Here is a 25,839-nt window from a genome sequence, read left to right as displayed (position 1 = left end):
AACTCCTGACCTCATGATCCACCCGCCTTGGCCTCCCAAAGTGCTGTGATTACAGGCGTGAGCCACCACACCCGGCCTTTTGTTTTTTAAAATGGAGAGGTCTTGCTATGTTGCCTAGGCTGGTCTCAAACCCCTGCCTCAAGAGATCCTTCTGCCATGGCCTCCCAAACTGCTGGGAGCAAGACCACTATGCTCAGCCTTGAGTTATCAGAATTTTAAAAATGCTTAATTCTTTTTTTTTTTCCTTGTAGAGTGAAATACTTATTTCTATACTCTGATTTTTGTTGTTGAAGCTTTTAAAAATATTTTTAACCATTAATTTTCTTTCCCTTGATTATCCTACTCTTAAAACCATTTTCTCTACTTTTCTGTCTTCTTTTCTCCCTGATGCTTCTTACTGTCTTCAGCATCCTTTAATAGTGTGGAGCCTCTCATCCAAGCCAGCAAGTGGCCTCGCCAGGTGTTGCCATAAAGTCTCAGTTGATAGTTTTTTTCTGGCTTTTGTGTGAATGACATTTTTATCACCCTATAGATAAATGAATATGCTTAACCTTCTCATCTCTCCCTTCCCGAAACAGGAACTGTAGGTTTGTTGTTTTTTTTTAAATGATTCCTCTCTGAAGTATATTGAGGTGACTACAAAATAGAAAACGTTCTCTAAGACCAAAATTTTTCCTCATACTTTGGAAAGTGTTTGCGTTTCTGCTACTTTTGCTTTGTTCTGCTCCTAGTGAGTTAATTAATTCAGGACTGCTTCTCGTTGCTTTTATTTCCACCATGTTGTGGCTTTTAGACACACCAGTTTAGGGTACAGTTTTGCTAACACATTAAATCATGTATCTGCCAATAGAGTCTTTTATAAAGGCCATGCTTAGCAACTGAATTTTGACAACTGATGAAACCTGAAACAAAAGAAATTGGTAGAGGACTTAATCTTGAAAGTACCTCTGTTGCTTCCACAAAGCATTTAACAAAATTTACATGAACATTTCTCTTTTACCCAAGGTACTTTGAATCAGAGCTTTGCTAAGTATGTATGTTTACCCCTTTAATAATTTTTGAAACCATTTTAAGGGACTGAATATGTTTTGTTGTTTATTGAATAAGGAAAAAACTTGTCTTAGTGTTTACTTTCTCATTAAATAGCTTATGTGGTGAAAATGTTGATTTCTATGGGAATATGATTATCTGCATGGTTTTGCAATCTTACATGTTTTACTATAACATGTATGAAATATGAAAGAACAAAATCTGCCTCCAGTGTATGAGTATGAGTACTGAGGTTTTAATAATGTTAAAGGTAGGTATTTTTCAGTAGAACAAGGCCTGTGGATGGAGAGCTTAACCTTTAACTCAGTATTTTAAGGAGGATTATTCACTGTTACGTCAGCTTCTCTTGTCCAAAGGTGACATTTTATACAAATATTGTTATTTCACTAAAGTTTGTAGCTTTTGCTTCTGAATCTTCTTGACCTTTTCACATTCTAAAAGCAAGGTGTATAGATGATGTGCATTTTTAAAGCATAGGTTAACGTATAGTTAGAACTTAATGGGTAAGAAAGGGGAGAAGAAAGTGAAGCCATGAAATTAAACACCTTCATCCAGAAAATGCCTTTCATGTTGATACCATGATAAGTGACTCTATGGACAGAAGAAATACTTACATCTTAAATTCAATGTCATATTCCACAATTTAGAAAACCATTTTATTTTTATTTATTTGTGTGACAGTCTCACTCTTGCCCAGGCTGGAGTGCAGTAGCACAATCTGGACTCACTGCAGCCTCTACCTCCCGGGTTCAAGCAATTCTCGTGCCACAGCCTCCCAGGTAGCTGGGATTACAGGTGTGCACCACCACCCCTGGCTAATTTTTGTACTTTTCAGTGGAGACATGGTTTTGCCATGTTGGCCAGGCTGGTCTCAAACTTCTGGCCTCAGGTGATCCACCCACCTTAGCCTCGCAAAGTGATGGGGTGACAGGCGTGAGCCACTGCACCTGGCTTAGAAGTCCATTTTAAAGGGATGTTGATAACACTGATTTGAAAAATAATGCCTTTTTTGGAGTTTGTATTATAATTTATAAAGTTGTAAAGATCGTTAAGGTGGTTTAAATTTCTTAGAATTTTATTTTAAAGTACAAATTAACTCAGCAAGAGTTTAGATGTAAACTACTCTGATATAGAATTTGTTGTCATAAGGGAAGGGAAGGTTTATAGTATCTTTTTTTTTTAGCTTGATTTATTTTGTCTTTAAAGATTGTCATTTAGTATTCTTTTATTATCTTTATTGTTATTATTTTATTATTTTTTTGTAGAGGCGAGGTCCCACTATGTTACCCTGGCAGGTGTTGAACTCCTGGGCTCAAAGAATTCTCCCAGCTTAGCCTCCCAAAGTGCTGGGATTGGAGGCGCGAACCACTGCACCTGGCCTCATTTGATATTCTTGATCATCTTCTGGCTACATTTAATCGTGCACTTATGTTTAATTACTGATTAATTTCTCCTCTTCCCAGTCATTTTTCTTTTCCTGCCGTTTAGACCTAGGGACTGTTTTAAATCAAATGGAAACTAGCCTACTGCTTTTGTGTATTCATTTTTTCTACAAATAATTGAGTTTTTACTCTGACAGTTACCACACTGTGCACGGAGGATATATAGTGGTGGACAAGACAGACCTGTCCCTTGACTCATATAATTTATAGCCTCTATCAGGAAGATAGACACTTACGAAGGTAATTGTAGTAAATCACATGGTGTGAGGGAAGCTTATATCAAAGAGAACTAACCGAGGTCCAGGTCATGGAGTACCTCCTAACAGAAGTGACACTTCCTAAGCTGAGACCTCAAAGTAAGGACTCACTAGCATGTATGAAGGCCCAGAATGCTGATATGCAGTAGTTATTGTGGAGTTATAGTAAATAATTTATAATGAATTATTACAAATCAGAGTTATCTCAGTGACATTAAATAGCAGCTGGCCTTCACGTTTGTTTACACAGTCGTCTTTGTGCCCCTACATCAAGCTGCCTCCTGTTGTCTATTTCATCACCTTCTTTCTTTGTGGATACTAAGAGTTTTCTCAGTTACTTCTGCTTTTGTTTGCATCTTCAGTCTCTTCCCCTTTGTTGTCCCCTCTCTTTATGTGTAATATGATCAGCTTTCTATTGAAATATCTCCTGATCTTGGTACTCCTTATACTCTTCTTTCCTCTCTCCTTTTCTGTTAGATATATCTGTAGCCTTCTCCCGCCCATGAAGGATTGACTGCTACAGGAATTTCCCTCCTACAATTAACAACTCAAAAACAGAAACCATGTGAAACAACTGATTTTAGACATTGGGCAACATTCAGTGCAGAACAGTGATCTCTTCTTACCTTCCAAACTTACATGATTTTTGTTTCTTAAAATATACTTCATATGTATATCAAGGTTAAGTGTTAGGGAAGCCTGTATTTAAGACAGATAAAAGATTTTTTCTACACGTGTGAAGCCTTAAACAAATAAACTTAGGAAATGACTTGTCTTTTAAAGTGTAGCTGTTACTTTCACCAAGCGTTTTAATACAATTTATATAAACATTTCTCATTTACTCAAGGTACTTTGCTTCAGAGCTTTCTGAAATATTTCCTAAGAATATATATTTTGTCCTTTAATAGTTTTTCACACCATTTTAAGGGACTAAATATGTTGTCTATTGAATAAGAAAAAAATAAAACATCTTAACTTTTGTCTTCTTATTAAATACATTATACATACATGGCTTTAGAGATTCCAGAAGACAATTAAGGACTTGAAAATTAGTTTGTAATTATTGAAACTGTGTTGTATTCCAGAATACATTAATAATATTAATTGACTTTTATAGGATCCTGAATAAAAATTTTTTTCTCAGATCTTAGTGTGGTTCTTTTAGAAAAAATTTTTTTTAAACAATTTTTTTTTCCAATAGAGATGGGGCCTTGCTGTGTTGCCCAGGCTGGTCTTCAGCTTGTGGCTGCAGGCAGTCCCCCTGCTTGGGCCTCCTATAGTGCTGGGATTACAGGCTCAAGCCACAGAGCCCATCCTTAAGTGTGGTTCTTGATTTCTGAATTCATTTGTTTGTCCCATGTTATTTTGTAAATTCTCTAGTCCTTGCATGAGGGAGGTACCTGTGTGATGGTAGCAGCTATTTTCTTAACCTAACTCACATTTTTATGGCATCACACTCACAGTATCTGTATGACTCTGCATGCCCAAGGCCATGTGATTCACACGTTAGGTAAAGCAGCATCTAGGAAATGGAAATGGAAGTTAGGGTCTAGTGGGAATTAGGTCTCTGCACTGGTCCGGCTGTACGATCAGCAGTGAGTCCCTGGTGTAGCCTTTTGGTATTATCTTGGAGGGATCAATAACAACAGTCCAATGACTTGTTAGTTTGTCTCAGTAAACTCTGCAGCATCTTTTGGCTTATGATGATTTTTGATTTAATAATATTCAGAGATGTATTATTTAAAACAACTAATCTACTTGGAACCTAAGATAGTTCTCCATTTATTACTAATATTTGTCTATATAATACTTAAGCAGATAAAGACCTTATAAATTGCAAACTAGCTGTTAGGTATTTGACAATTCTGTACTTAAATTGGAATATAAATCATTATTTGGGACATGGTTTGCCCATTGCCACCTGTGTGTATCTGATAGGATTGAAATGCTTCTCTCTGTAGGCGCATGAGGCAGCACTGGAAGCCAGAGCCAGTCCAGAGATGAGTGACCGTATACAGCACTTGGAGAGAGAGATCACCAGGTACAAAGATGAATCTAGCAAGGCCCAGGCAGAAGTTGATCGACTCTTAGAAATCTTGAAGGAGGTGGAAAATGAGAAGAATGACAAAGATAAGAAGATAGCTGAGTTGGAAAGGTAAGAAAGGGAAGCTGATTGGGACTCGTGAGGTTAAAGTATGGTGTTAAAAGTACACTTTTGGGGACATACTTTTTCAATATCTGACTCTGAATTTAGGTTCTCGAGTTCTTGCTATTGCTGTATTAGCTGCATTTTTCTCTAGGTCAGTGTACGTTCTCTGTTGCGGTATCTAAAAGGCAACATAGAATGGGAATAAACTGGGAAGCTGTGGACTGTAACATCATTGATTGGCAAAAGAGAAAGTATTCATTAATTTAAAATTAAAGTTTTTTTTTACTGGCAAATCAAGAGAGGACAGATGTCTACTTTTTAATTTCTGTATGTAATGACCAAATGATCCTCAAGCATAAGGAGTTAATCTTTTATCACCGGTTTAGACCTTTGTTGTTGAGCTAATGCTCTCTTGGGCTATAAATTTTTAGACTTTTCACAGTTTTTATTGTTGAAAAACAAACTGTTACTTCAGTGCATTAGATCAAAATTAGGAGGAGAGACACTTGGAGGACAATTTAGGAGCCACGAATGTGTTTTTTATGAAGCTGTCTCTGACTTGGAATTCTTTAAAATATTCTGTGTTTGAACAGATCTAGGCAGACAGGTCTCCTAGAATTTTTTTGGTGTGTTTTCTTACTATTTTATGCTAAAGGTCAAGCATGTGCCTCTTGACCTCTTCTTTTACACCACATATTTAATATAAATTTAAAAGTATGCAGAAACAACTCTGCCAGTAGAACTTTATTGATCACCTATATTCTGAACAGCCAGAAAGACTGACAGTGACAGAACGGCGTCACTAATCTACTTGGCCTTTTGGGGACTGATCCTTAAGAATATATTTTTTTAATGATCTTGAAGGCTGAGAAGTGTTAGAGTACTTCCATAAATTTTTTACTAAGTTTTAAAGTTTTGGGGTTAGTGGTAGACTTGATATTGTCCTCTGAAGTTATTATTTTTTCCTATTCTGTAGTCATAGAATTTTAATTTTCAAGAAACCAAAACTATGAAGTCTAACCTTCACAGTTCTCCTTCACTGTACTGAAAGCGTAAATAACACGGACTGATTACCTGGTCACTTACTTCCTTTTATTTTGATATTAACTCTACTCATTTTGTTCAGTTCTGGGTAAGACATATGGATAAAATTTTTTAAGTCAGAATTTTAAAATTAAAATAGCCTCAAGATTAGATTATGTGCGTTTGTTTTGTCCTCATTTTTATACTGCACCCTTCCTCGCAACACACACATGCATGCATGTGTATATACCCCCTCACCCCTTATGCACTTACATGAATACATGCCTCTCTTTGCTTATGGAAAGGCCTGGAATCTGCAGCAGTACTGCATAGATATTAAAATGTGGTGCTTTTGATTGATTAGTGACTTCCCACTAAATATATTTCAGAAAAGAAATTCCTTGAATAAGTTTTATGGTTTAATTTCTTATAAGAAATCTACATTTGAAATTACTGCTTGCTATTCCAGGCAGCTTGCTTGGAAACGTTTTTGATTCATTTTTGGCGCCAATATTGATTTTTGGGAGATGGATGTGAACCGAAGGAGAGTAAGAAATAGGACCAAGTCTGTATTTGATATCCAAAGCACACCAAATAGCAGCTTTTATTAGTCACTATATTTCTCGCATTTTGAGAAAGAGTTGTAAATGATTTACTCTTTCCACAGAATGTAACTCTTATAAAAGTTGGAAAAAGCACTGTACATTTCTGTCCTCTGGCCCTATAGCATTATAATTTTGTTTTAGGATTTAACACAGTTTCTTGGCTACTGGAGGAAAAAAAAAAGAGGAAACAGCTTTCATAACTCAGCTTTTGCTACCAGCTTTGTAATTTGTTACTTGGTAACATAGTTTAAGATGTTAAATAAACAGTAGAATCATAGAATTTGTGAAAGTGATCTAGCATGGCATTTTATGGAAGAGGAAACCGAGGCCCAGAGAAGTTATTGCTGAAGTGACACAGTGGTTGAGCCAGGGCTAATCGAATGGAGTTTGTAAATTCCAAATCAATTTTCTTTCTATTCCGCCAAGGTTAGTTATGTTCTTTTTGGACTTCCTGACAACTGTTATTTGAAGGCTGCCTACCCTTAGGTGATTTATTCTTTTACCCCGTCTGGACCCAATGTCTTAAGTAGAAGTGGTTATATTTAGTATTATGGCTTGCTTACAAACTAAGGTAGATTGTAGTTTTCACTTATGCCCTTGAATGCGACTTTTATAAACTGAGCTCTGCTTGTTTTAGGAGATAATCAGTGCATTCTTTGTCAAAGACAGTTGGGATTATATTTTATCTCTTGTTCCCAGATTTAGTACTGATTTGCACGTGTGTGGCCACTGTGTTTCTTACTAATCATTTGCTTCTTGTGTTGCCATTTCACTATTTCCTGTGTGTGTGTCTGGCTCCCTGTAATTTATCATTTGAGTTTCTTCATTTTTCTTTTTGTTTTACCATGGTCCTGTTCCATTGGGGGTTTTGGTGTCTGTGTGTTTATATGTGTATGCTCCTTCTGCCCCTTGTCCGTGGCTGTTTCTCAGAAAGCCAGTCTCCTACAGATTGTACCCTCCGTGCCAGGTTTCTGTCCCTGTACCCTTGGGGGTTTGGTTCGGGACTTCCTGGGACAGTGAGCGCTATGTAAGGCTACAGTCTTACACTAGAGTGAATTGCTGCTGCTGCTCTTGCTACTCCTGGGGCTTGTTTGGAATTGTGCTTGATCAGAATTAAACAACAGCTGATTATATGTCAAGTTGAACTATACCTCTTTAGGTGCCTTACTTTTTGATAAAATCGGTCTGTGTTCATTCTGGTAAAGTTCTGATAATGCTGGTTGTAATTGTTTTAGTCTTTGTTTCTAGCCCACCTTTTATTTAGTTGTTCTTATGCTGGAATACTCCTTAAATAGATCCTCAACTAATGTAACTGTAGTGCCACACTGTAGATTCAGCATGTAGAATTAATTTCTTAAGGGTGTTCAGCTACCCACTAAGTGCAAAAATAAAAGGAGACTGTTACAATGATTGAACTCAAGAAAATCCTTACTATTCTTTGCATTTTATAGTGCTTCTTATAAAAGGATCTCCAATATTAAATGGTTCAGATTGTATTATGAAGGATTCCCAGGCCTGTTGTTTGTGATCGAAAGAAATAAGTGAATAGTTCCTTCCCATGTTGGCTGTTACAGAAAATAGTAGTTCTTGTCAGAAGATGATTTAGTGTTGTACTACTCTCTTGACCCCCTGAAATTTTAAAAAGAGGATTGGGTAAGCCCACTAATACATCTATAAATATAAAATATTTCCCCAATTAAATCTAAGAAGTAGTACTTCTAAATTCACATTCCGTACTGTGGGGCATATTAGTTGGAATCCAGTGAGAAGCAGAATTAGTAGGGTGTGTATATATATATATACACACACATACACACAGATAAATACGTATATACACACACTCATATATAAACACACACAGAAGCATACATGTATTATGAGATTTATATGTGTATTTGTACATATAGTGATATATGCCTACATATATTAAGAGATTTATTGCAGAGAATAGTCTTGTAAAATCGTGGGGCTGGCTAAGCAAGACTGAAATCCCTGTGGAGGCTACAGGAAGAGAAGATCATGAGCAGGATGGAACCTGTTTCAGGCACAAGCCAAAGCTGTGGTCCACAGGCAGAATTTCTTTTCTCTCTTGGGGAAACCTCAGCCCTGTTTTAAAGTCTTTCCAAAGGATTCATTTATGCCCATTGGGATTATCTAGGATAGTCTTTTTTACTTAAATTGATTAGAGGCTTTAATTATGTCAGCAAACTACCTTCACAAGCACCATCTAGATTAATATTTGATGGAGTAACTGGGCACTGTAACGTAGACAAGTTAATATTTCAGAAAAGTCATCATCTGGTGGTTCTGGATAGTATAGAAAAAAACAAACACATCAGAGCTTGAAAAGTCGTTAGGTAAGTAGATAAATTTAGATTAACCTCAGGAACCCTGAATGTAACTGAGAATTTCTCTCCTAAAATGAGCATATTAGAGTTTCTATTTAGATTAATAGTGAGTAGGCTTTTCTTTGGTATAATGTTTAAAATGCTTAGAGTGACTGGGCGCAGTGGCTCAGCCTGTAATCCCAGCACTTTGAGAGGCCCGAGGCAGGCAGATCACCTGAGGTCAGGAGTTCGAGACCAGCCTGGCCAACATGGTGAAACCCCATCCCTACTAAAAACACAAAAATTAGCCAAGTGTAGTGGTGCATGCCTGTAGTCCCAGCTACTCCAGAGGCTGAGGCAGGAGAATCGCTTGAACTCAGAAGGCGGAGGTTGCAGTGAGCCGAGATTACGCCACTGCACTCCAGCCTGGGCAACAGTGAGACTCTGTCTCAAAAAATAAATAAAATAAAATAAAATAAAATAAAATAAATAGCACTCAGAAGTGTACTGGAGGCTGATACAGAATTGTTTGCTGTCTGCTTTTTCACTCATACTGTCCCTTTTAGCTGAATGTGCCCATGTTATAGCAACACACTGGGAACATTGTTCCCCTGTGCCATATATTGTATTGTGCCTTATAATTTTGCTTTTTAATGTGCTTTGTTACCTTTTTTCTAATACCATAATGACTAATGGATTCACAGAGCTTAGTGTTTGCAGCAGAAATCTTCAATTTTACTCTAATATAAGATTGTTAGACTCAATAATGCCCTTCAAAACTTGTATTCAGAGAATGGCAACCATCTGATTTTCGTATAATTTAGATAACAAAGGTTGCCTTTGGTTTATCAAAGTTAGAAATTTTCAGTGATCCAAAGAATAATAGAGTCTTTTATTGTGTGATCTAAAGATTAATAGGAATTGTAGATTTACTGTATTTCCTGATTTGAGGGAATATACGAACCAGGATTTTAACGGATGTATATTTTTTGGAGGGGTGTGTTTTGAAATTTAGCCGAGGGATTATTTATGGAATAGTCAAGAAAGACCTGTCTGATACAGTTACTGATGTCCCCGAGCAGCGATTTGGAGGAGGGGCTCTATAAGAAGTCCTCAGAAGCCCCTAAAAAAACCTCAACAACTTTGAGGTGTAATTTACATACAATAAAATGCACGCATTTTAAGCTGATTGAGGTTTGACAAATCTATACACTTACATGACTACCACCGTGATCAAGATACAGAACATTTCCTCATCCCCAAAAGTTCCCTTTTGCCCCTTTACAGCAAATCTCTTCCCAGCCCTAGCCCCAGCCTTTGCAGATCTGAGACCCACTTTTAAAATTAATTTTATACATTAAACTTCAGTTTCTCCCTTTTGCCTTAACATTTAATTGTCTGCTTTCCCCTTCCAACACAACCGTAAGTATGTGTAATTCCCTGTTTCCTCGGCTCCAGAAGTAGATTCGGATTTTTAAAGGCAATCAGGAGAATGGCATTCTGTTTCTTAGTGACTAGTCACGCGTTGAGCGTATGTGCGTTTTGATTTGAAGGAAAAGCCACGGGGAGTGTTCTGGGAATGATTTTCTTACAAGAAGGACCCACAAGAAGAAAGAGGACCCCTTTCTCCTGAACGTTATCTTGTCTGGATATGATACCCGTAATTGCTGCAGCTACTTCTGCCAACCTAAGATGAAACCAGTATCCAGAGAGTGACGGTCAACAAAATCCCAGCACAGCAGAGCTGGAACTGAAACGGACTATTCCTGAAACTACCTCTGTGCTGCTTGTGACGTGAGATAGGACAATTTATGACTGTTTCAGCCAGTTTGAGTCAGGATTCTCCGTTACTTGCAACCCAGTGCATTCAAATGGATATAGATAATTATGTACTTATTTCCCCTCCCCCCTTTTTTTGTAATGGAAGCCATCATTTTGAAAAGAGTTAACGTTTTTTGATAAGTCAAATAAGGATCAATGCTGCTGAAAGCAGGAACAACATAGGGGCCCTGACCAAATTGGAGTTTCTTTGTCTACCTAATACCTTCCAAATCAAGAAATAATTTCCCTAGTATTTTAATTACTTCCCCAAATCAGGAATAACTTCCTCACTGTGCCCATTTTGGTTCTTTTTAAAATAAGGTGGTAATTTGAGGGTAAGAGTTAAACCAGTCATAGATTATTCTATGCCATTCTTTTCAAATCAGCCCACTCAGGTATCAGTCCTGCTTTTCCTTTGTTTTAGTCCTCTTTATTTTCCTCGGTCTCTGCCTCCACCTCATCCGCCACCTAAATGCCTAGAACAGATCTCACCCTTTCATCTTTTGAGAGGAATGCGTATAGCAGATTTTCGCCTTCGACTAGGCAACTGCTTAAAGAGGAATGTATTTTGAATCTAAGAAAGATATCCAAATTTTTAATGTAATTTGTTTAGTTATATTTGTTTATTTTAGCTACCCCTTCTACATCATGACTTTTTGGGTTGATGGGGGTATGTGTTGGAAAGCTTTCTAATACAGGTGTTTTTTTGTTTTTTTTTTCCCCAAAGACAGAATGTCACTCTTTTGCTCAGACTGGAGTGTAGTGACGTGATCACAGCTCACTGTAGCCTAGACCCCCCAGCCTCAAGCGATCCTCCCACCTTGGTGTCTTGAGTAGGTGGGACCACAGGCACACACCACCATGCCCAGCTAATAGTTTGATTTTTTGGTAGGGATGGTGCCTCACTATGCTGTCCAGGCTGGTCTTGAACTTCTGGGCTCAAGTGATCCCCTTGCCTCGGCCTCCCAAAGTGCTGGAATTACAAGCATGAGCCACCACACCTAGCGCGCATGCTCTCTCCTTCTCTCTCTGTCTCTCTCTCTCTCTCTGTCTCTATCTCTATCTCTGTCTCTATCTCTATCTCTGTCTCTGTCTCTCTATCTCTATCTCTATCTCTATCTCTATCTCTATCTCTATCTCTATCTCTATCTCTATCTCTATCTCTATATATATATTTAAGACAGATTTTCTCTCTGTCACCCAGGCTGGAGTGCAATGGTATGATCTGGGCTCACTGCAACCTCCACTTCCCGGGCTCAAGTGATTCTCGTGCCTCAGCCTTCTGAGTAGCTGGGAATACAGGCATACACTACCATGCCCAGCTAATTTTTGTATTTTTAGTAGAGATGGGATTTTGCCATGTTAGCCAAGGTGGTCTCGAACTCCTGGCCTCAAGTGATCTGCTTGCCTTGGTTTCCCAAAGTGCTGGGGTTACAGGAATGAACTATTGTGCCTGGCCTAGATTTTTGTTATACAGATGTTTGAGGTCAAACGCCTGGTCCTGTATTACATAAGTAGGCAGCAGAGTCTTTTGCCTAACAATTCCAGTGTCTGTCTCTTCTTCCTGAAAAGAAATCCTTTTCAGGTGTTCAGTTTTCATTAATGACCTCACCTCCTAGAAGAGGAGGCTGTAGACAGCTAGACGATCCAGAGTCTGTTCACTGGAGGATCTTACTGAGGCCACAGTCTTTTCCCACATGCTGGAATGCCCACGTATAGGACAGGTACTGTGGAATTGGCCTGTATGTGGGTTGTTTGCTGCTAGGGGCCAGTTTTTCTACACATGTACTTTTTAGTGCTTCTCTCAGTCTGGACTCAGTTAAAGGGTTACGTCTGGCTCAAAGAGAGTAAGACTCCATCAATACAGAAGCTGTTGTCATTTCATTTGTAGATTATGCTAGCATTGGTGTTTGTCTATAGCCTGTCCAATGGCTAGAAATTCTGGTGATGAAATTTTAGTTCCTTAAGGTCTGGTTGAGCGCTACTGGAAGGTATTACTTACCATACCACAGAGGCTGGTCATCCCAGTTATCATGTGCCCAGAATGTAGTAGTATCAGAAAGAAACTCTCATCCAGGCTAGAGTGCAGTGGCACTGTCACAGCTCACTGCAGCCTTGACCTCCTGGGCTCAGGTGATCCTCCCACCTCAGCTTCCTGAGTAGCGGAAACTAGAGGCACGTGCTACCATGCCCATGTAATTTTTGTACTTTTTTTGTAGAGATGGATTTTTGCCATATAGCCTAGACTGGTCTGGAGCTCCTGGGCTAGAGTGATCCATCTGCCTCTGCATCCCAAAGTGATACTATTACAGAGGTGAACCACTGCACCCAGCCCTGAACTTTGGACTCTTAAGTCTTTGGTCTTTCCGTTTTTGAAGCCAATATTAAATGATAGTAGCTTGGGAGGTTATTTGGTTGGAAAGCTAATAAGTAATTTTGGATCCTAAACTATTAATACTAATTTCAGGTCTTCCAGCTCTAGTACAGAGACACAGAATACAGAGGGAAGACCCGGGTGTCGCACTGCGACAATTAGTCCGAGAAAGATAGGAGAACTGGAGATCAGTTTTGTTGTTCATATATACATAAAATTCTTAGGGCTAGCCTTGTGAGTAGTTTTGATGGAGGTAACTTTTTCTACTTTGTGGTGGTTAATTTTATGTTCTTTGCTAACCATCTTTTCCATACCTCATTATATTAGTTTGTTCTCATGCTGCTATGAAGACATACTTGAGACTGGTTAATTTATAAAGAAAATAAAGAAAATTGGCTCATGTTTCTGTGGGCTGTACAGGCTTCTGCTTCTGGAGTAGCCTCAGGAAACTTACAATCATAAGAAGGTAAAGGGGAAGCAGGCACATTTTACATGGCTGGCAGGAGGGAGAGAGCCAGCAAAGGGGGAGATGCTACAGACTTTCAAACAACCAGATTTCGTGAGAACTCTATCACAAGACAGCACTAGGGGGATGATGCTAAACCATTAGAAACCACCTTCATGATCCAGTCACTTCCCACCAGGCCCGACGTCCAACACTGGTGATCACAGTTCAACATGAGATTTGGGTGGGGACACAGAGCCAAACCATATCACTCATCTAGCACTATTAGCTCTTGGCTTTTACATCATGGTTAAACTTTAATTTTGTGGACTACCAAGACAACCTAGTCTGTATTTGTAGTATGGTTTTTAAGGGAACTGTATTTTGATTTATAAACAACTGGCTTTGTTAAAAAAAAATGTTATGGCCAGGTGTGGTGGTTCACGCCTGTAATCCCAGCACTTGGGATCCGCCGAGGCGGGTGGGTCACCTATGGTCAGGAGTTCGAGACCAGCCTGACCAACATGGTGAAACCCTGTCTCTACTAAAAAAAAAAAAAAAAAAAAAAAATTAGCTGGGCGTAGTGGCAGGCACCTGTAATCCCAGCCACTTGGGAGGCTGAGGCATGAGAATAGCTTGAACCTGGGAGGCAGAGGTTGCAGTGAGCTGAGACCATGCCATTGCACTCCAGCCTGGGCAACAGGAATGAAACTCCCATCTCAAAAAAAAAAAAAAAAGTTACGTAATCTGTTCATAGGATTTGGGCTAAATTCTGAGCATACTAAGAACAACCTTGATTAAAAACAAAAATGAACAAGATTAGCCCAAATTTTATGAACAGATTACATAACTTTTTTTTTTTTTTTTTTAAACACAAAGAATGAGGTCATTTTCCTGTCATGCCAGTAGTGATTTTTAATCTGGGAGTGTTATTTGCACATGTGTATGTGTAAGAGAAAGAGAACCTTTCTGATGGCATTTGGGAAAATAGCTGCTAGGCTTCAACTTAATGCCTAAAGATTATTGCCTTTTGAGTTTTTAAATTTTCTTTTAAAGATTTTACAAGTAGTTTCTAAAATTTTTATACAATGAAAATGGAGGGTTTTATCTTTCATAAATCTTGTAAAATGTGTTGGCAAACTTGAACTAGTTTATAGAATGATATTACCAATTGTTGGCTTGATAGTCTGAGAAGAATTTGCTGTTTTCTTTTTTTTTTTTTTTTTTTTTTGAGGCGAAGTCTCCCTCTGTCACCCAGGCTGGAGTGCAGTGGCCGGATCTCAGCTCATTGCAAGCTCCGCCTCCCAGGTTTATGCCATTCTCCTGCCTCAGCCTCCCGAGTAGCTGGGACTACAGGCGCCTGCCACCTCGCCCGGCTAGATTTTTGTATTTTTTAGTAGAGACGGGGTTTCACCGTGTTAGCCAGGATGGTCTTGATCTCCTGACCTTGTGATCCGCCCATCTCGGCCTCCCAAAGTGCTGGGATTACAGGCTTGAGCCACCGCGCCCGGCCATGCTGTTTTCTTGAAAATAGAAGTCGAATTTTTTAGATGAATGCTTTTTTCTTATCTGCCTTTTCTTATTCTTTTCTCTTTGACTAAAAGTTTTGTTCTCTATTTGTTTGTGGGAATCTGACCTATTTTAACTGTTACTTTTTTCCAAAAAGAAAACTTTACTGACCTCCTTTCACTAGTAATCTCTCTTTCCTTTACTTGTGCTTTTCCAATAGTAGCTATCACATTCTGTGCTGTGACTGTACATTATTGAGAGACCAATGTGTATATGTTAAAAAAGAGAAGTAGTACTCTTTCCTCATTCTGCTGTCTAATCATCTCACAGAGGCGGAGTCTCGCTCTGTTGCCCAGGCTGGAGTGCAGTGGCATAATCTTGGCTCACTGCAAGCTCCACCTCCCGGGTTCACGCCATTCTCCTGTCTTAGCTTCCCGAGTAGCTGGGACTACAGGCAGCCACCACCATGCCTGGCTAATTTTTTTGTATTTTTAGTAGAGACGGAGTTTCACCATGTTAGCCAGGTTGGTCTCGATCTCCTGACCTCGTGATCCGCCCGCCTTGGACTCCTAAAGTGCTGGGATTACAGGCATGAGCCACTGCGCCTGGCCCACATTTCCTTGTCTTAGCATTACCCATAATATTCAGACCTTTAGAAATTCAAAAGATAGATTCAGTAGTCTCCCATACCTTGATATTTATTATATTGAAAATATTTTTGTTTCTTTCATATGTACATAGTATGTTTACACATGTACATGTTTATATATTCATACATATATATTTACACATGCTTTTCCTTCTGTAAAAATGTAAGTACATTCATATGCCTAAAATATTCTTATACAATTTAATGTAATTCAGTCTAATTACTTTTAGATTGGTAGATTAAACAAAAGTGTAGATAACTTTCCCTTTCTCCTTTTTGTCACAATGAAATGCCATTTCTGACATTATGTTTGTATTTTAACATCTCTGAAATTTGGATACACATACAAGTAAATGGCATGGTATAATCTAATTGGTATAACTTTTTTTCTTTCTCAGTAATATAAAATAGTTTTTACTATGATGCATCTTCTATCCTTGGTGAATTGATGTTAAGAATACGTTCAAAGAGAGTGAATAAAATTGTTTTGTTGAATGTGGGAGTAGGAGAAAATAGTATTTCTTAATTAATATTATTTTGTCATATATTTCATTTTAAATGTATGTGTAGTAACCAAATGAATGTATTTACTAGTATAAATTGTAAATTAGATATTTGACTGGTTTACCTATATCCTGAGTTTATTAGGTTGACCCAAAATGGTTTCTTTTGGACCATCTCATTGGGAAAATGGGCTTTATGATATTAATTTATGTTAGTGTCACATTATATTCAGGCGTCTATTGCATAGTGTAACCCGAAAATGTAAAGCTAGGTATTTAGTCTTTATTCTTGTAAATATTTTTCCTTAAATCTTAAATTGATACTCATTTACAATGTCTTCAAAGATCTACCATATAGAAATTAAGCCGTATGCAAGTTTGACATAAACTGCTACATAATTCATGAGGAAAGTGTCTCTTTAGAGAAAAATATTCTTCCTTTTAAATTTATGGATACGCATCTTCAATCCATGAAGTATAGTGTCAGAGAATATGCTCTTAATGTGGTTAGAGTGGAAGAGAGATGACTGGGGCTGCGAATGGTGGCTCAGAGTAATTATATAATGTGTGTTATTGCTTGAGGGAGGATGGTCTGTGTTTAAAAAATGAAAAAACTGAAAAGGAAAAGAAAGATGCCAGCATATTACAACTGAAGGTGACTGGTTTTTTATCTGATCCTGCTTGCTTCAGCTTGCTTTCTGGGGAAGCTGCTGGTTTCTTTCTTCTTCCTCCTTGATGAGTATCATAGATTTCCTGTGAAAGGAGAGTAAGTTACAAAGCTTTTTGTAGTCATTCTGTTAGGTTGTCTTCGCCAAGTTTCTTGTGGGCACAGCACCTTATAATTTGTTACTGTGGTCTTACAGAAATCTGGGTTTAATGGCTACTGTAATGTTTTACCTAAAAGTATAAACATTAGGATTACATGTAATTCGATGTACAGATTTTTTCTCCTAAAGTTATTTCCCAAGAGTTATAGTTTAGCTGGACGTGGTGGCTCGTGCCTGTAATCCTAGCACTTTGGGAGGTCAAGGTGGGTGGATTGCTTGAGCTCAGGAGTTTGAGACCAGCTTGGGCACATGGTGAAACCTCGTCTCTACAAAAAATACAAAAATCAGCCAGGTGTGGTGGTATATGCCTATAATCTCAGCTATTTGGGAGGCTGAGATGGGAGGATCACTTGAGTCTGGGAAGTAGAGTTTGCAGTGAGCGGAGATTGTGCCACTGCACTCTAGCCTAGGTGGCAGGTGAAACCCTGTCTCAAAAAGGAAAAAAAAAAAGAGTTGTAATTTGATGTTAAAGTGAAATATGATTCATGAATAATAAAGTAGGTAAAAATTAAATAATTAAAGTTGCTCTCTGGCAGGAATACATTCAGTTTTTTCCCATGGATTTACCCATGTGTTATATAACAACTTGCATACAAAGGAGATTCAGTTAATGTTGTTGTTCATCTAAAACTGTTTTGACTTCCTATGTCACGACCAATGAAATAAAAAGGATCATTGGGAACAATCATTTAGAGATTGGCTTCTTTCTGCCTTTGAACATTTTGAACATTGTCTGCATTTTACACTGCATTATAGATGCTAAAGGTTCATGTAGTTTTATAGATTCCTGAGGAAGCATCATCAAACATACAAATTGTGCCCAGGTGAGATGTCAGCAGACCTACATTCTCACTCTTGTTGAGACGGAGTCTCGCTGTGTTGTCCAGGCTGGAGTGCAGTGGCACAATCTCGGCTCACTGCAACCTCCACCTCCTGGGTTCAACCGATTCTTGTGCCTCAGCCTCCTGAGTACCTGGGACTATAGGCATGTGCCACCACGCCTGGCTAATTTTTGTATGTTTAGTAGAGATGGGGTTTCACCATGTTGGCTAGGCTGGTCTTGAACTCCTGACCTCAGGTGATCTGCATGCCTCGGCCTCCCGAAGTGCTGGGGTTACATGCGTGACCTTACCCCCGCCCCCACTGCCCAGCTGCTACATTCTTTGTATCTGCCAGTCACACACCATGTGATTGTGAGCAAGTCGTTGTGTTTCTGTTTTTCATCTGTTCATGTTACAAGGTAACAAATCTTGTCCCCCTTATCTTTTTTTATTCTCACAATGAGTTTTTAAAACTTTTAGATACCGAATTATACTTGTGCAAGAAATCACTAAGTTTTAGAAGACATTAAAGTATAATTGGAAATGGTGCTTGCATTCAAGAAATAAATATTTTGTTTCAGATTCTTAAGGTAAAATTTAGACCATGAAGATAATCCAGATGATACTGGTCACTGGAAGCCCTGACTATTTGGAGGATCATACTAATTTCAGTGAAACTGATTACTTTTTAAAAAAGAAAAAAAAAACTGCTTGTTATAAAAGGCAATCATGAACTGTAAGGGCTACATGCTCTGCTGGAACATTAAGCATGACTGCTTTAAATCTCCTACTGCTAAGCAGCATTGGAAATGAATTGATGTAAACAGACCTGTGCATTCTTGTTCTTTATTGCTTTTAGATTGCACCATTTGAGGATTTTGGTAGATTTGGAGTGAGAAATACTGGTTATTATTAGGAGAAAATTATGTTTTAACCTTTGAGAAAATTATTTCAAGTTCTTCCGAGTAGAGTTCTATATTCCACAGAAGCTGTGTTTTTCTGCTTTTGCTTTTGGGTCACTTGGATCCTCTTAATGGAATGGGGTGGTTAAGGCACAGTTAGTTATAAGGTGCGTGTCTGTAAAACTAAGCCCACTAAAATTGTGCAGTTACTTAATGCCAGTTCTAACTACTTAAATGAGAATGGGATGGCTGACCTTCTCTATTTTTCTTAGTGTTTAAGAAATGATGTTTCTTTCCTGCCCCAGGAAATGGTAAATTTTAGACAAATTTTTTTTTCTTTAGAAACTTTCATTAAACTACAATGGTGTAATCTAATAAGAAAGTAAAGTTGTTGAGAGTTGAAAATCTGAAATGATTCTTTTTTAGTGCCTGCATAGAATTTGTGACTCCTTCCCTTCTCTAATCCTGCATTTTATAATGTCCACGAATAATATTTCTGAATATTGTCCTTATTAATTCTTTCTAACTTTCTTTTTCACATTTTCTTCCTGGATTTGCTGTTTCCTTCAGTCTCACCTCAAGGTCAGTATGCTTGCACTAAAACAAAGATTATGTGGTTGAGCATGGTTTGTGAACATTATCTTGAATTCTTATAGGAACTGAACATATTTCAGGAGAGAGATGTCTGTCTAGGAATCTGGCTGTGAGTATAAAATGTCAAGAGTATTGGGTTTATCAGAAGAGTAGGTTCAGATTTTTGTGTTTTGAAAAGGTGGTGTGAGTAGTCAGAGAGTAAGAACCAGATGGCCAGGTTTTGACTGAGAGAGAAGTGGAGATGAAAAGAGCCATCAGAGGAAAGAGGAGGGGAAAACATTGCGTTAATTTAATTCAACATTCAATAGAGACATTCTGGCTATTAAACAGGGTACATAAAGTGCAGCAAAAATGATGGAGGGAAAGTCACACCTGTCTATGGCTTTATAGAAGAAACCTTGAATTATTTACTGAGACAAACTTTCAGACACATACACACCCACATCCTTTAAATTTTGGTTTCATTTTTGTGATTCTGCTGGGTGGTGGAACCTAGTGATAACAAAACAACAACCATTACTGCTATTTATATGTGCCAGAGACACTGTAGCAGAACATACTTTGTTTCAGTTGATCTTAGCAACTCTGAAGAGAGATTTATTATTTGGATTTTTTAGGTGAAAAAGCACAAGTGCAGAGACCATTAAGTAACTTGCCCATCTTCATTAGTAAGTAAATAGTAAGAGAAACAGCACAAAACAATCAAACCTGCATTTAAAAAGTTACTTATTTTGCATATGAGCCATGTCAATATAAAGTGTGAGGATTTTTGATAGGATTCAGAAATGAGCCTGTTAATATCATATGTGTTTTACTTAGCAGCTACCTAATAATAATAGTGGTTACGTGTGTGTGTGTGTGTGTGTGTGCGCGCGCGTGTATTTGCTGTTTATAAAAGCACCTCTTTGACTGTCAACAGCTAGCATATGGGTTACACTGGGATAAGTGTTAAAGAGTTAGCCTCCCAAAAAAGAAAACAAATTGAAAAAAATTTGTGACCTCCCCTATTTTGAGAAAGCTGTATTCGTTACAGAAGAAATGTTACAGTGTTTGTCATAAAAATAGCAAACACAAATGCTGCATTTAAAAAATAGATTTTCCCATTTCTACATTTTCTCCACATATTGTAGTAAAACAGTATGGGTACCGCTTGAGTAATTCCAATTATGACACAATCTGAAAGTAGTTGAGTTTTAGTAGAAAAATTTCAGAAGTGTTTTGCCTTGTGTTTCGAGAACTTTCATCTCTAACTGAAGCTTTAAGCTGACTCATATTTTAGTGGGAAGTTTTACCATTTGTCCCGTAGTTAGTCCTTTGCATGACTGGTTTTGCTCTCAGTCTCTCTAAATGAAACCCTGGGAAAAGCTTCAGAAGAATTTGACCGTGAAGCCATTGGTTTATACATAATTCACTGAGTTACAGGTTATATTATAATATTGTTAGCTGGTTTATTTTAGTTAACTTTTACCCAGCAGCAAATGCCATTAAATCATACTTATTTCTAAATAAGTTTATTTTCCAAGGAATACAAAATAAAATAGTCATTGTTTTTTTCAGTGGCAAAGATCATCTTAGCTGCAGTATGCTAAGTTTCAAGTCTCTCTTCATTCCAGATTATGATTTAGTGCAGTATTTTTTTTCTAGATAGAAACATTTTACCATTTTAATTATGGTTTTGCCAAGTCCAGTTGAATAGGTCATAAAGAGAGTATAATTTATTACTGCTTTGATACTGGATTGTTTGGGTGACTTCATTATATGACCTTGGGCAAGATACTTAACCTTTCAGTGTTTATTTTAACCACTTGTTTTGTGTCAATAGTGATGCTTAGCTGTAGTATTTGTATTTTAGTGTCTCTACTAAACATTTCTATTTTGTGGAGGTTTATTTTTATTCCTCTCATCTCCCTTGTCTTCTTCCCTTGCTTTCCTCTGTCTTCCTTTGCATTCAGTACAGAGTAGTGAGATTTTATTTAGAGTGATACTGACCAAAGACTATCTTCAGACATACACATCTTTTTATTTCCTGTTCAATGACATTAGCACCAGAGAATGAATACAAAGAAATTATTCCATATATAGATGAAAATATATGATTTGGTTCAGAATTCTTCTTTTGGCTAACGGTCATTCAGAGGTGAGAGCTATAAATGCCATCTCTTTATTCTCATTAACACTTAGGTCTAAAATTGAGCTCGATATTATTAATATCTATGTTTTAATTATCAGTTACCATTGTAGACTTGTTTTTAAAACAAATGTTTGGAATGTGTGTGATAGTTCCTACCAACTTCATTAACCCGTTTATGCCAGAGGTTGCACATTTTTTGTGTGTGTGAAAAATCAGATCTCCGTGATGACCTTGAGCAGCAGGATGTAAATAACTCCCACAAGCTTAGCGTTCCGATAATAGAACACTAGGCATAAATGGGTTAAGACAGCAGCAGGATGTAAATAACTCCCACAAGCTTAGCGTTCCGATAATAGAACACTAGGCATAAATGGGTTAAGACAGCAGCAGGATGTAAATAACTCCCACAAGCTTAGCGTTCCGATAGTAGAACACTAGGCATAAATGGGTTAAGACCAGAGTCCCTGTGTTGTTAAAAGTTAAAATACTTTTCTACTTTGCCCAAAAAAAATCCCATTGTTATAGTCTCTTTTGTATAGTTTGATGAAAACATTTCACATTGGTTTCTAAAATCTAACTCAAATAGTTATTTCTCTGATAACACACTTTAGAAAGATTTTTTACATTATTGTCTGGTTTCATTAAGAAAAAGCACTAGTTGCTAAAACCTCATAAGATATGTCACTCCCAAAAATAGATGTAATTGTATTTTTGAAAGGGTTAATTTCTTATTTTTTTAGCTACAGCTTTTTTTTTTTTTTTAATAGTCCCTAGAAAATTTCTGACCCCATAAAATCTATTTACAAGGAATTTGACTTATGGGCAAGAGTTGATAACCCAGGAGAATAATCTGTTGTTATTTGCATTTTTAGCTCCCACTTTTCATTCCTTTAGCTTTCTTAAGCAACTCTGTTGTTCAGGAGTGTACTTTATTTATTTTTCTTTCAAGTAATAGTGCCTAGTGGTTTTGTAATAGCCTGCACAAGCAAGTGTAGTGTCTTCTCTGTTAAATGACATCTGCTGATGTAGTAGTGTACTCTTGAATAATTCGTTGGTAGGAAAAAACAATATGTGAATACAGACTTGTGCTGATCTTCCTAACTCTTTTACTGAAAATGATAGTTTATACTGTCATGCATTGATCAATGGTAAATGTATTTCTAGATAGCGGTTGTAGATCACCACAAATTCTGTAAATGAGCTGAAGATGGCAAATTCAACAGAGAAGGGAAGAAAGAATATATTTAAAATTAGCCAAAATTTGAGTTTTTATAGAGTTGCCAGATTTAGCAAATAAAAATATGGATGCCCAATTAAATTTCATGTAAACCACAAATCATCTTTTAGTATGTCTTACAATAAATATTGGGCCATACTTACTCTGGCATCCACCCCCCATCTCAAAACCACAGAAACACGTCTAATTTCTAATTACAGTTTGACGCTGTTAAAAATGCTATCACATTCTTTATCTCACTTCAACTCATAACGACTATATGAATTGGATGACATTTTCCCATTCCACACATCAGAAAATTGAGTTTAGAGAGATTAGAGGATTTACTTAGGGTCATAGCTACTAAGTGTCAATCTAGGGTACAAATCTAGTTTGTCTGATTTCGAGTTTACCTCACACTTTCCTTTCCTCTGTATCAAGCTTGTCCAACCCCACGGCCCACAGCCCAGCGTGCAGCTCAGGTCAGCTTTGAATGTGGCCCAACACGAATCTGTAAACTTTCTTTAAACATTATCACCTTTTTTTGTATTTTTTTTAAGCTCATCAACTATTATTAGTGTTAGTGTATTTTATATGTGGGCCAAGACAATTCTTATTCTTCCAATGTGGCCCAGGGAAGCAAAAAGATTAGACACCCTTGCTCTGTCTTGTTCTGTTACGTTTTTGTGACATCTAGAGATGACATCTAGGTTATAATACATTTTTAAATTTATGATTTTTAGATCCTTGGAGCATGGGGGTGGAGGGTTGGATTCCTTGTATTATTTGGTGTGCACAGTACCCAGAGAAGCAGAAAGTGTGGTCTTGGAGTGGAAACTGCATGCAGCTCTTTCTCTTATTTGGCAGCTGTTGGCACTGGTGTTCCAGTTGTGTCTTCTTTTGATTATTGTATACTAAGGCTATATATATACAGTGCTTCTCAAACTTAAGTGTCATACAGATTGGATGGGAGCTTGTTAAAATACAGTTCTTATTTGATGGATTTGGTTGGGGCTTGAATTTTTCTACATTTCCAAAAGCTCCCAGTCGGTACTGATACTGTTGGACTATTGAGCATGCTTTGACTCACAAGACTTTAGTGAATTAACGTTTTTGGAGTAGATTTTTCTCCTTTTTTAAAAAATTCACAAACATTTAACAATATCTCTGTTGATTTATTTATATTAACTCATATTTGAACTTGTTATAAAAACCGACCTTTCCTTGGGTTTAGGATATCAAGGTGACCGTTTGCCTCTGTTAAAGGACGTCTGAGGTTTTCTATTGGCATGGGTACAAGAGTCAGGTTGAAATTTCAGGAGGTTAGAGCAAAAGCATTGTTTTCACTGGCACCTGTTGCCTTGTTACTTCAAATGTATAAAAACATATTGAGCAGTGGAACAAAGTGACAAGAAATTTAGGGTGAGGCAACTGGAGAAAAGAGTCACAAACTTCAGAACTGTTGAACTGGCTTCTTGGGTATGGCTTATGTTTTCACAGAAACCTTCCTTCCAAACTCCAGTTTCTGTTATCCATGTATGTGGCTTTAAGGTCTCAGAATTTGAGATTGTACTTGGGGAGAAACAGATGAGGAAATCAGTGGCGTTAACTGGCAGCTAGCAGACCTATAAGTGATTTGGTTTAATTGTGCACACATTGGGATTGCTCTGTCTTTAAGACGATCTTTTTAAGCTAGAGTGTTTATTCACTGTTGGCATTCTCTTTGTTGGTGAAGTTGGATTATTTTGTTTAACCTTCCAGCCCTTGTCTGGGTTGTCAGGTGTTTCAGCATGATAGCAAAGATCGCAAAACTAGTTCTTTTTGCAAGCAGATCTCATCTTTAAGGTATAGTGTAATGGGATTCAGAAACTTGACTTCTGTCATAGGCAGGAGGGAAATGTATGTTTAATTTTTCTTCACTTCGTGTTCCCTAATTAATATGGGATTATTATTTTTCTTTCTGGTGTGTTTGGGATAGTTGCTCTCAATGGCTACAAAAGACAGTTTTAACATTCTTTAGCTAGGGCTGGGCGTGGTGGCTCACGCCTGTAATCCCAGCATTTTGGGAGGCTGAGGCGGACGGATCACGAGGTCAAGAGATCAAGACCAGCCTGGCCAACATGGTGAAACCCCTTCTCTCCTAAAAAATACAAAAATTAGTTGGGTGTGGTGGCGCGCGCCTGTAGTCCCAGCTACTCAAGAAACTGAGGCAGGAGAATCTCTTGAACCTGGGAGGCGGAGGTTGCAATGAGCTGAGACTGTGCCATGCCTGGCAACAGAGTGAAACACTGTCCCAAAAAAACAAACAAACAAAAATATTTAGCTAGCTGTTTGGCCTAGGTATTACAGATTTCTATGTTATTGTAAGTTTCTATATTAAAAAATCACTTAAGTATGTTACACAACTATTTTGAAAGTGTTAGTGAAAAATAATCCCCTTCAAATGCAATCTTTTAAATTGAGAATTTTTTTCTTTGAGACAGAGTTTCGCTCTTGTTGCCCAGGCTGGAGTGCAATGGTGCAGTCTTGGCTCACCACAACCTCTGCCTCCTGGGTTCAAGCGATTCTCTTGCCTTAGCCTCTGGAGTAGCTAGGATTGCAGGCACGTGCCCCCATGCCAGGCTAATTTTGTATTTTTAGTAGAGACCGAGTTTCTCTGTGTTGGTCAGGCTGGTCTCGAATTCCCGACCTCAGGTGCTCCACCTGCCTTGGCCTCGTAAAGTGCTGGAATTATAGGCGTGAGCCACCATGCCTGGCCTAAGTTGAGATGTTAAAAGGAAAGTTCTTTGCAGATGACTTTCCAGGAAAACTAGAAGGAACAATTGGCTTGGGGAAGTGATCGTAATGATATAGCTTGGATATAATCAGAACCTTTTTTCTGTTTTTTGAGATGGAGTTTCCGTTCTTGTCACCCAAGCTGGAGTGCAATGGCGCGATCTCAGCTCACTGCAACCTCCGCCTCCTGGGTTCAAGCGATTCTTTTGCCTCAGCCTCTCTAGTAGCTGGCATCACGCCTGGCTAATTGTTTTGTGTGTGTGTGTGTGTGTGTGTATTTTTAGTAGAGACAGGGTTTCATCATGTTGGCCAAGCTGGTCTCAAACTCCTAACCTCAGGTGATCCATCCTCCTCGGCCTCCCAAAGTGCTGGGATTACAAGTGTGAGCCTCTGTGCCCGGCCATAATCAGAAGTTTTAT

The 25,839-nt window shown here is 38.0% G+C and overlaps 1 protein-coding gene across 6 annotated transcripts in view; it reads left to right on the top strand.

Moving 5' to 3' along the window:
* Positions 1–25,839, top strand: part of ERC1 (ELKS/RAB6-interacting/CAST family member 1) — a 502,036-nt gene that overhangs the window by 150,785 nt on the left and 325,412 nt on the right. For 3 of the 6 annotated variants that reach the window (XM_025401992.1, XM_025401993.1, XM_025401991.1), the window contains one exon: positions 4,711–4,904. In XM_025401992.1, coding sequence (XP_025257777.1) covers positions 4,711–4,904 — 194 coding nt within the window. Of the gene's footprint in view, positions 1–4,710; positions 4,905–7,565; positions 7,578–19,274; positions 19,287–25,839 lie in introns of all 6 variants that reach the window. The other 3 variants (XM_025401990.1, XM_025401994.1, XM_025401995.1) reach the window with 2 other exon arrangements.

Source organism: Theropithecus gelada, chromosome 11 (assembly GCF_003255815.1).
Source record: "Theropithecus gelada isolate Dixy chromosome 11, Tgel_1.0, whole genome shotgun sequence".
Classification (NCBI taxonomy): Eukaryota; Metazoa; Chordata; class Mammalia; order Primates; family Cercopithecidae; genus Theropithecus; species Theropithecus gelada.
This window is presented reverse-complemented; position numbering and strand designations above follow the sequence as displayed.